Source organism: Apaloderma vittatum, unplaced genomic scaffold, assembly GCF_000703405.1.
Source record: "Apaloderma vittatum isolate BGI_N311 unplaced genomic scaffold, ASM70340v1 scaffold18877, whole genome shotgun sequence".
Classification (NCBI taxonomy): Eukaryota; Metazoa; Chordata; class Aves; order Trogoniformes; family Trogonidae; genus Apaloderma; species Apaloderma vittatum.
In genome coordinates, this window is record NW_009724794.1 from 66,668 (window position 1) to 79,005 (window position 12,338).

A 12,338-nucleotide genomic window follows, 5' to 3' on the forward strand; every position below is an offset into this window, starting at 1 on the left:
TCATAAAGGATCCAGTGGAGAGGATATATTTATTTTCTTTAAAGTAGTAAAACACAATTTCTGAAAAATGGATCAATGTATTTTTAGAGAGAAGTAAATAAAAAGGTATTCTTTGATTGAGTCCCTGAGGCCAAATTTCTCTTTAAAAGATATTTTATGGTCACCATATCAAGCTGAAAATGGATTAGATTTTATAATCTAACAGAGGAAGCATAGGTCAGAATTGGGATGCTCTGATACAGCTGCAGGCAAATGGTTTCATGGCTCCTGACTCCAGCCAGTTTCACTAATCCTTTATTTCCGTATGCAGAAAATTCATTCTTTTTAATGACAAAGTTAACCAGATAAAAAATTTTTGTAATTGAAATAATGATGTCATTTGAATGTAGTGTCTGGGCCTGACAATACTGCAAGAGTTTTTTTAAGCAAAACAGCATTTAAGGATTAAATCTTGCTGTATAATTTCATGTTTGGGAAATGAATATTATAATGAAATCCATCAATTTCCACCCTGTCCCTCCCTCATTTTTGTGCAATCCCTAGCACAGGGATGTTGTTAATTTAGCTATTTCTGTGGATTTTTTAAAGTAAGTTATGGTAGAGAGCAAAGTAAAAAAACCCTAAAATTCTATGTACTTCCATATAAGAAGAACATTTCAGAGGGAATGTGTTACCACTTGCAAGTCAAATAATTTACTTGATCATTTAAAGTTTGTTTTTTTCAGTTGTAAATCTGAGTAGTCTATATACCATGCCACCGCTTTCAGAGGGAATTGCTAGTTTCAAAGAAAAATGGCTTTATTAACTGTGGAGAACAGTTAATGAAAACTCCAATGTTTGGGTCTATTACAGAAGTTTAAAGTGAATACAGTCCTATAATCATCATTTAATAGAGTTTCTTTCTACCAACTCCTAAAAGTAATCACATATTGCAGTAATCCAAAAAACGTAATCACATTCTACAGCCTATTAATAGCCTACTGTGTTACCAAGTTTTTCAGCTGAGACTATCTTCCATAGAAAACATGAGATAATGGCTTATCACATGCTGTGATAAAACACTGAATTGCTTTTGTGCTGTTTATTTACCTTATACCACGTAAATAAACAGCAATGTGTTTGCCCAGGCTCTATTTAATTTTACTCCCATTGAAGTCAGAGCTTCAAAAGAGCAGTAGAGGCTCATGACAATTCACAGCAGAGACACGGATTTTCAGCAAATGGATTTCTTGCTCTTCATCCCACTCTGTCCTAAACTGAGCTGCTCTCTCCTTGGGCTCCCTCGCCTTGTGTGGAGCCCTGGCACGCAGCCACTGGTGCAGGAAGGTTTGCAACCACCTTGCTTTACTGTGCTGTGCAAGGATGAATTACACCACAATGGCAAAAGAGAGCTGTAGGCACGGTCCCAAATACACAAGATAGTGCTTCACAAAGACAAAATTAAATTTGCAAGTCCTCTAAAATCAGTGACTAAAATCTGCTTTTTTAATAGAAACATGTCCTCTGGCTTTCAATTTCAGACCTTTTACTCAGGACATTTTGAAACATATGGACAATAAATCTACGGGAATTTGCCATGGATTATCCACAGCAATTGCCACTGCCTGCTAATGATTATAGACGGTTGCACCCCTGAAATTGTTTAGGTTTCTTGCTGAATCAGCACTCACATTCTTATACAGATGATAATGTTCACACAGCTTCTTTAATCCAGAAGCGCGCTTACACAATATGTATGTTTACAAGCCCCAAAAACTAAGCTATATTTGCCTACATGGTGAGGAAAGATTGGAAAACCATCAATCAGGTCACCAGAGAAAAAAACCCGGAAGTCAAAAGTGAGCAAGATCACTATAAAGTAATATATTTTTAACTCCTAATTGGGAAATTTCATGGTGAATACAGGTAATCTTTATTTACAGTGGTTTGGGATATTGGATATCGCAGACAATAATAGCTGGAAAAATGAGAGTCACTGTATTTTTCTGGGTGGTGGTGAGATGGCTATTTTCGTCCTTCTGTCTTATGTTCACCCCCATCCTGTTTGTTAAGACTATCAGTCAGGTAGGTCCCATATGTGTTAAGTAACAGTTTTAAGCTGGTATTGGCATTTAACTTCTGTTTCTTGGCTTGAAAAGTGCCATTATGCCTGGATTATAGTTATACTCCAGGGAACTGAAAATAATGAAAAAGCAAAGATGAGAATATTAGCTAGGATTATATATTACCTTTTATCTAGGTAAAAGTGTTTTTTTCCTCTTATGGATATTATGCTTCCTTTACATGTAACTGGTGAACATAGACCGAAAAAAGTTTAAAAAATGACCTTTTGGAGTTGATATATGGTAGTCCTTTTTAAAATTTTGGCAGGTATGTTCATTGGATTCTTCTCTTTAAAAATTTATATTAAACTCAAAATCAAGTTAAACCAGATGAATTGACCACTGGGTCAAATTCAGCCTTAGTGTAGTGTAATAGACTGCGGTGGCATTGGCCAGTCTGTATAATAACTGAATAATTTGCCATCCTTTTCTTATTTCTAGTTAGGAATACTATTTAAGATGCCAAAACTCAAGAAAAATACAATATGATATAGTATAATGAAAAATGTGTAGCCAACAGATTAATGTACTAATATATTATATTGCCTGTGTTTCCTTCCATACTGCCTTTGCTGCCTCTGGACGGTTGTAGCTCAGCCCACTATTAATGTTCACGGTTTTTGCCAAAAGAATAATCTGTCTTTAGTTTAATAGAGCAGATCTTTGTTCTCATATTGAGGAAATGAATTATTAAATGCATTTTAGAGGGCCCTGTGGAATAGTTTTATTCTATATCAATATATATTAGTTCAAGTATTAGTTGATAGGTTAATAGATATTAGATGTAACATTTCTATTTATACTAAATTGTGATGTGCCCATTAGTATAAGTCCTAAAGTAACACTCCTATCATGCAGACACTGATATCACTAAGGTCTTTTAATAAATTGTACTACAAAGTGTAGCCGGGCAAATGTGGCACGTAAACATTTAAGAGGGTAGAAGGACTCAAAAGAGGCAAAGTGCACCTCCAAAACCCACAAGTAATAAATAATCAGATCTTTATCAGCCTCTCTGTCCTTCGCAAATATGACTGTCATGTAAAGGAGAAGTTAACTAGCTGTTTTCTATCCAGACATTATTTTTGTGAGACTTCATTATCAGAAGGACTACAGTCCTGTCCTGCTGAGGTACCCGCACGGGGCATCAGGTGTGATGGGTCTGGCAGGAGAGGTGTAGACATGAGGTATGAATTAATCTGGCATATAGCAAACAAATCCTATTTAGGATAGTCTGCAGAAGTTACTAGTGGGAGAGTCAAATAAGAAGGGCTCTAGTGCAAACATCTTTGTCATCCCATAAAGTGGCCCGTGTCCACTAAATTTGGGGACAGTTTCAGACCTTGTCCTACATCAAGGGTATTGCCTGCAAGGATGGTTACTACAAGACAGGAATACTTCTCTTTTGCTATAATTTATTCAGAAACTTTCATGAAAATAGCAGTGATTAGATCATTAAGAGATGTTTTATGATTTGCATTATTAAATTCTGGAATTTATGCTGACTCTTCAGAAAAAATGATTAATCTTCTGCAGAACCCTGAAGCAATAGTAAAACTGGTACCATTGGAGGTGACTAGCCCTCCCTTAGTAGATAAAAGAGCTGTTCTTTTCCTTTCCATTATGTAGTGAAGAATAAAGAACATGCCAAACCAGAAAAGGTTATGTGAAGTAAATTCTCATCCTAAACTAGGTTTTGAAGGTCTGAAAACCGCAGATATGATTGTTTCACTTTATTTACTTCAGGATGTTTACAATTTTATAAACTTCGGTGGAATCTGAGAGCTGAGAAACAAGAAGCACAATAAAGAAATGCTGTCTGTGTTTCCTAGCTTTTGTCTGGCAGGGCTGGAAGCAGGAAGCACTGGCCGTCTCGTCCCTGCCTTTCATGTCACATGCTTCCCTTTCAAATGCTTTTGCCCCGGGGAGTGTGAAGAACTATCCCAAACGACCTCCTGTGCGGAGATGGCAGCTGGATTTCCATCCCCTGCAGCAGGAGGCCCCTGGCAGGCAACTGCTCAGGGAGAACACGTGGAAATAGAGATTTTTTTGTGTTCCTTGTGTTACCCTCAAAACCCTAAAATAATTAAAATTGAGTGTGGTACTGTGTGAATGAAACACAATGCTCTAATTGCTCTTGGGCCATTAGGAAGGTGGTACCTTGTACTGGTTTATTGTACAAATACTGCTAATGCATCTGAAGATTCAGAGCCATTGTGGCAAGATGTTTTTTCAATATTTACCAAGAGGATGACTTTTGTGGAAAAAAATTATGACCGTCTCTCTGCTTTAAACAGATAACACAGCAAGTGTTCTTGTTAGACGTGATGGATTTAGTCGCCAAAAGCAAGATTTATACCTTCTTCCTATTGTAATAAGTGATGGCGGACTCCCTCCTATGAGCAGCACCAACACCCTCACCATTCGGGTCTGTGGCTGCGACAGCAATGGCTCCTTGCTCTCCTGTAACGCCGAAGCCTACATCCTCAATGCTGGATTAAGCACTGGAGCTTTAATTGCCATTCTTGCTTGCATCGTGATTTTGTTAGGTAAAATATTCTTTACTTACTACTCTCCTATACTTGTTTGTGTTAAAAAATTGACTGTGCTTTCAGCTCCAAGATGTATAAATGAATCTTAATTTGTTAGTTTTTATTTTTATGGGAGGTACTAATCTGCCTGGCTGAAATGCTCCGTATGGTAACTGCAAGAGCAAACACCAACGAATTTGTCTAGGTGTGCTCAGAGGATGTCCTTTTGTGGCCTAGTATCAGTTAATCAGGGGCACTGTTTAAAGGAGGTCATGACATACAGTTCTAAGTTTTGTGATCTTCCCTGGATGACAAGTTCTTTATTGAGGTCATCCAGGATTAATGGCTCCTGCCAGCTATTTCCCTCCTAACTCCCCGTGTGCTGCAGAGAAATGAATGACTCAGAAAACTTGCTTTTAAGAAAGTATTTTAAAGTATTTTCTGATGATTTGAAAATATTTATATAAAATTTTTTAATTTACCCATAGTAATTTATAGGCTTTTGTATGTATTTTAAAGTTACTTCCTTGAAATTTGAAGTGAGAAGGAACACAAGAACAAAGTCATATGTTTTGGGGTGTTGCTTAAGAAAAATTCCATTTTCATGGAGTTTGAGTTAAGCTTTGGGCATATAGGAAAGAGTAAAGATTAGTCTTTGTTTTGTTGCAGATATACAAGTGACAGGGCAGCTCAAAGGCAGTGTCACAGTGTTCATGCAGCACTGGGAGTCCACAAATGCTTTCCTTGTATTAGTTTTGCAGTAACGAGCAACTAGTAGGAGCAGTGACTCAAACAGAAAACCTCAAATCATATCTTCAATTCTGTGTACAAGCATCAATGCTTTTACTCAGCTAGGTATGCTAAAAATGCACGTTAGCAAAAGTACATGACGAACCACAGAACAAAAGCAGAAGTTTTGGTGAATGCAATAGTCTATTTATAAAAGAGCTGTTGTTTGAGAGTGCAGTTTAACTTTTCTTTTTGTTTCTGTAGTCATTGTAGTGCTGTTTGTAACACTGAAAAGGCAGAAAAAGGAACCTCTGATTGTTTTTGAAGAAGAAGATGTCCGAGAGAACATTATTACTTATGATGATGAAGGTGGAGGAGAGGAAGATACTGAAGCTTTTGACATAGCTACTTTGCAGAACCCTGATGGCATCAATGGATTTATTCCCCGTAAAGACATAAAACCTGAGTATCAGTATATGCCGAGACCAGGGCTTCGTCCAGCTCCCAACAGTGTTGATGTTGATGATTTCATCAACACCAGAATACAAGAGGCTGATAATGATCCGACGGCTCCTCCTTATGACTCTATTCAGATCTATGGCTACGAAGGAAGAGGCTCAGTGGCTGGTTCACTTAGCTCGTTAGAGTCAGCGACCACAGATTCTGATTTGGACTACGACTATCTACAAAACTGGGGACCTCGATTTAAGAAACTTGCAGACTTGTATGGCTCCAAAGACACTTTTGATGATGATTCTTAACAATAAAGTTTAAGATTTGGCCTTAAGAACTGTGTCCAATGTTCTGAAGAATCTAGAAGAAATGTAAGCAGGTATTTTTTTAAAAATCAAGAAAAATCTCATTTAAACATTTAAGTTTGACAGAGAGGATTCCTTTGATAAAAAAAGGACATAAAAGTGGTAAATACTGTGAAGTACCTTTTCCTACAAAAGGCAAATATAGAAGTTGGCTTCCGACTTCACTAAAGGAAAAAACCCACTTAAGAAATACAAAATATTTAAATGAAGGAAAATGCTAAAAGCAAACCTACAAGTAAGGGAAATCTTTTATGTGTTATGAACATCTAAATCTTTTATGTCAAAGAAGCTTCCACAAATTAGAAAAGATAACAGTTCTGAGCTGTAATTTCGCCTTAAACTATGGACACTCTATATGGTAGTGCATTTTTAAACTTGAAATATATAATATTCAGCCAGCTTAAACCCATATGATGTATGTACAGTACAATGTACAATTATTATGTCTCTTGAGCATCAAACTTGTTACTGCTGATTCTTGTAAATCTTTTTGCTTATACTTTCATCTTGAACTAATACGTGCCAGATATAAAAACTCTGTCTTGTTGCAGTGGGAGGCGCCCTATTTCTATGTCATTTTTAATGTATCTATTTGTACAATTTTAAAATTCTTATTTTAGTATACATACAAATATCAGTATTCTGACATGTAAGAAATGTTACAGCATCACACTTATATTTTATGAACATTGTACTGTTGCTTTAATATGTGCTTCAATATAAGAAGCAGACTTTGAAATAAACTGATTCTTTTTTAATTCTTGTTCTGGTTATTAAGCATATAAGGAAAAACATAGTGTTTCTAATGTCCCATTTATAGTTCTGACTAATTTACTACAATTGTGACCTTTTAATAGCCTTATTTATTATGTGTTTGTAGTTGGTTTGTTGCCTTGCTAAGTGATTATTTAAAAATCAAGTACATTTTACAAATGTTTTTTAGATTAAAAAAATGTAATGTCTGGTGAACATTTTGTACCCTCTCTATCTTCAGCTTCTGGCTGCTCCCAGAACACAGTAATAATCTTCATATAGTACTACTGTGCTTTCTGGATTAAATTAAGTGTAATACTTTTCAATAATTCCCATGTATTATGCATTTATCTTATATCTTAGAAATTCAGAGATTTCAGAAATGACTTTATAAGTGGACAGGAGTACTCTGTACTTACAATTTTCTCCGGGTTTGTGAATTTCCCTATCTGTGCTAAGCTTCTACGGGCTCTAGAGACTTAAATCTGACCCAGTTTAGCTATAAGTTCCCTAAAGACTGTTCTACCTGACAATTACCTTACCTGAGTAGTAATTAAGATTCTGGCACTTTTTTTTTTCCTTTTGATCTTTCTTTTCCCATTTACTGCAGTAGAATAGCATTGTCTACTGATAGGAACACATTTAAATTTGTGATGACAGAAATACAGAGTGCTTTCAAAGTTTTTCTTTGTAATGTATGTTTTTAATCAAAAAATGATCTATAACTTTTTTTATATTAGTTCAGAATGAGCAAGGGATTGGAATATGTTCTGTGCATCAACATTTTCAGCATCTGTGTACAGTCGTACTTCTGCTAGATTTAATATAGTTTGCTGTTTAGGGTCAGAGATCAGCAGCTGCAATATGGGAAGAGGCAATAAATAGAAATTATATACGTTTTTCTACCATTCATTTTACAGACCCTGTCCTTCATTTGCAGTCAGGTACCAAACTGGTTGATCTAAGAGGAAATCTGATTTGTTGGTGTATTGCTTTTCTGAAGACCCCCATATATGTAGTTAGATTAAAATTTAACTCGTTACAATTATGAATGATGTTTCAGCTCTATAGTCGTAACATATTCACTTGTCCCATTATATTCCAATGTTTTATAAGGCAGTTTGCTAAATCAGCAGATTTGCTTTACAATGTTTATTGTAATATTTCACTTTATTATAGCTGTATGCATTCTATATAATTCTATAGTTTATTATTAACTCGGTTCAAATTTCTTTGGTTGTTGATTTTTCTCTGTTTATAATCCAAAGAATATTTTGCTAGATTTGCACATTTCTCCATTATAAATTTAAATAAACATTAAAAAAATGAAATGAGTATCAATTTACAAATTAACAAATTGAAATAAAGTAAAAAAAAGTCATTTGTAGGACTCCATCCTCATTGATGCTATCTGGGTTTATTTCACTTTTGCGGAAGTTTTAGAATTAACTGCATTTTCTACATTTTTATGTTTAATTTTTAAGGACATTGTCAACTACATTTTTTAATAGTTTTAAATGCTTTGAGTTTTAGTCTCTATTGTTTGTAGACTCTCGTAGATGCTTGGAAATAAATTTTCTTTCCCTTCTGGTTTTGTCCTTTTTCATTTGATTATTTTTCCCCTTCCCAGTGCATATGCAATTATCACAGTGCTTTATTAAGTTAGTCTTGCTAATCTCAGCCAACACTACCTCTGAAATACTGGGAATTATACTCATTACACATCATCTGCAGCACCCCAAATGAACAGCGTGTTTTGGCACAACAACAGGGCATTTATTTGTGTTAAACTTCACGGCAGCGGTCGCTGGAGTCTCAGGCTTATAATCTGAGAGTGTAAAAACCAGCCCAGTGCAGCAGTACTGGGCTGGTTCCGACACGGAGCAGAGGAGGCTGTGGGCTGGGGTTGTAGTTTGTCGCAGTGCTCCTGAGGATCTGAGCAACCTGGGAAGGGATTTACGTGCACGAGTTACTCTAGCGTAGCCTCTCTTCCCGACTGAGCCTCACACCTGTGGAAGGCAACTGAAAGGTTAATTACAACTTCTGTGGGTTTGAAGACAAACCCTAATTAAAAGGAGGATCGCCACGACGGAGCCAGGTAAGGGACAGTAGTAAGTGCAGATGTTTTGGTCTCTTTTTTTTTCCCCTCTGGTAAGTCCTGAAACATTGTTTGCCAGGGTGGAGGAGTGGGGAGGGAAAAAACAAAACCTCTCTGAATACCCAAATACGGACAATGTGACATTACCAGGAGTGATATTTATTTTTTGTGCGTGTATTTTCTCCTGCTGACAAAATCATGCAGCTCCTTGTCTAGCTGCTTATCACCAGAAGAACTTGCACCTGAACAAGGTTGACGTGCCCCCATCTCACGTGTATCCACAGTGCATTTGTACACAATTTCTCTCATCATGGGCAAGAAGCAATTATGTATGCCAGTGCGCTGGTGGTTGCTAAGGGAACTCTCAAAATTTACACTAATATGGAAGGGGAAGGTCTGGGATATTTTAGATTGCCTCTGTCATGTCCTTGCTATTATGTCAAGCAGTTTTTGATACCGTCTCAAGGTGTAAAAGCTTGCCACCAACATTTACATAATCTTCTGCATGATCGTGCCTCAGAAACTGATACAGCCACAGATGAGAAAAGCTTTTAAATAATTTTCGTGTTTTCTTGGCTCTGTATTGTTGATTGACTGACAAAATGCTGAGTTTTATCATGTTCATGCTGATAAGCTTACAGGAAAGGTGAACAGTAGGAATTTACATCAGGTTCCCAAAGAAACAACCTTAGCTTTCTGGGACCCGAAAGCCTAGAATTCTTTTATGTCTTCCCCATCCAGCAGAAATCTGAAAATTGTGTATTTTTACTGAAAGGCTCAGTAAGCAAAAATCTAGGTACCTGTGCAGATTTCCACTTAGTGACTGATTGAAATACTGAGCTTCTGTAAGCAAAAAGCAAACCAGAATCACATTCTGTATTTTAAAAAAAAAAAAAAGAGAGAGAGAGAAAAAAAAGCAATAGCTTATGAAAGCAAATGAGTGAGCGTGTCGGAATTAGATTAGCATTTTTTTTTTTCACTCATCTCGGCTAAAATTGGAGATCAGTGTAACTCAATCCTAGGCCCAGGCCCAGGCATGGGATAGAATAAGTTTTCCGTTATCACTAATGTCAATATTTGATAAAGAAGACTGACTCACCTGAGTTGTCTGTGAATACCCACGTCACAAGAAGCACAATTTTAGCCAGCTGAGTTTTATAAATTTAGAGTAATTTGAAAAACAGGCTGCTTGTAGCTCTGCACAGATTTCTGGGGCTTGCCTGCTCACCAACTTCAGCTCTGTATTTGTTACTCCTTTCTGCAGTAATGGCAAACCCTGCTTCTAAAGTTAGTTCTTCTGCCTTCTCACAGCAGGGGAGCTGCTGAAGCTGTGACCTCACGCACAGATAGCTGCTCTGCCATATGTGACACTGTAACTTCATGTGTGCATGCACACGTTGGACTTTGCAGATGTCAAGACCTCCTGGCTTCTGGACAGAGGTGATGGGTTGTACACACAGGGACAACCGCCTGCCCGTGGTGGGGGGTTTGGCAGAGTACATGGAGCTTTTTAGGTTTCTCCATGGAAAGAAAGAGAATGTAGATGCCCAAATAGGGGGAGATTTGCTTGGACTGTGTGTGACTCTTAAGACCTCTTTCCAGGTCAGAGGAGTGTCCTTTTCAAGAGTTCTTCAGACTTTCTGTTGAAGCCAGTTTGTGTTCTATAACTATTTAGATATTAACAGGGCCAGGGAATTGAACCTGAGATTACTGAAGTCCTTGTGAGTTCTCTAATTGCCAAATTCCAAAGCTGATGGGCAAAGAACTCCATGGCTAGGGGAGGGGAAAAATCTGCTTTGGAGTGGCAGCTTGGGAGTGGCAAAGTCATAGCTAGTACTGATGGGGAATAAACATCAACTTCTACCCATACTTCCAGGAGGTGAGAAGAAATAGACACATCTCTTGGTTTTTTTGCATTTCTTTTGCCTTTCGTGTTTGTACAGTCAGGGCCAATACCCAATTACTTATCTAAGTCTAGGAAAAAATTTCTCATTTGAGTCCTCTTGGCTGGGGTTGTTTGTTAGACTGCTCATTACAGGCGTGCTCTTTTAAAATAAATCAAAACAAAAGCTTAATACTTTGACCTTTAACAGAGTTAAAAACTAGAAAAAAAGAAAAAACGTGGCTTATTCTGTAGGTGTTTTTAAAACTATCTCCCAAATTTTAAGACATGCCTAGCATTTTTAGTGCTTAGTGAACAAGACTTTGTGGCTGCTTTGGACCGAGGTTAACTATTGCTTTCCTTTTTTAAAAAAAATAAAACAAGTATAAACCGTGTTTATTTTAATTGATGAAATCCATATGCTGTTCTCCAGACCTTACTGCGAGTGAAGGCTTTATTTTGTGGTTGTTTTCTCTTCCAAACTGAATCATTTCATGAGTCCCTGACTCACTACTTTGTCTGCCAAGGCAAATTTCCTCCAGCTCTACCACCAGCAGACCATGCAGCCATACCACTCACAGAGCTGCTTTGTAAATATGAAGTGTTTCTGTATTGTTCTTTGTGATATATAGAGGTCTTAGAGGGGCCAGGAGGGTAGATTTTTTTTGTCGTCGTTTGTTTGGAGCAATGATGCTTTCGCTTCCACAACTACAAAATTGGCTCTCCAAGTTCGCATGCTGTGCTCAGTGCCCTGTCTCTGGGTGGTAAGGAGCAATTTTTCAGAGAGTAATAAACTCCCTCGTACTTGGCAGGGTGTCTTTAGAAAGCCCCATTGTTCCCCTGCTGCCTAAGATGGCCTTCCTTCCAGGAGGCTGTTCTCCCTGCTGTAGCCCAAGCTCATATTTTCCTTCTTCTTATTAGCATACTGAAGAAAGTCATCATTAATCAAATGCAGGCACATTTAGCAAAGTTCAACGTGTATGAAAAATTTATGTCAACCTTTAGGCTCTATGACAGCCCCAAGGCTTCACTTAATAAGTTCTATAATGACTTACTGTTAATGGCCGATCCACATTATCTCTTTGAGGTCTATTGGGCCTTTCGGTAACATTTTCTATTATTGATTGTGGAGCTGTTGTATGTTACTCAGACATATAACCAAAACTTGTTTACATTCTTTGCTTTCTAAAATGGAAAGTTAAATACATTAAACTATGCAAACTCACGGAACAATTTTTGTATTAATTTATGTGGTTCTAGTATAGAGCAATAGTGAATGAAAAAGTAGCTATTTGCAGAAGTTCTTGGAAATTACTAGAAATTTGACATATCTTGTCCATTGATTTAGCAGAAATCTACACTTTGAAACCCATCATCATCCAACTATCTGTGACCCTTGCTAACAGTCTCAGAAGCAGTCGAAGA

At 37.2% G+C, this 12,338-nt stretch overlaps 1 protein-coding gene across 1 annotated transcript in view; it reads left to right on the plus strand.

Moving 5' to 3' along the window:
• The window catches only part of CDH11 (cadherin 11, type 2, OB-cadherin (osteoblast)), a 40,034-nt gene extending 31,521 nt beyond the window's left edge, over positions 1 to 8,513 (plus strand). Inside the window, exons 11-12 of the mRNA XM_009872665.1 lie at positions 4,400 to 4,651; positions 5,627 to 8,513. Coding sequence (XP_009870967.1) covers positions 4,400 to 4,651; positions 5,627 to 6,123 — 749 coding nt within the window. The 3' untranslated portion in view covers positions 6,124 to 8,513. The remainder of the gene's footprint in view (positions 1 to 4,399; positions 4,652 to 5,626) is intronic.
• The last annotated feature ends 3,825 nt before the right edge of the window (positions 8,514 to 12,338 follow it).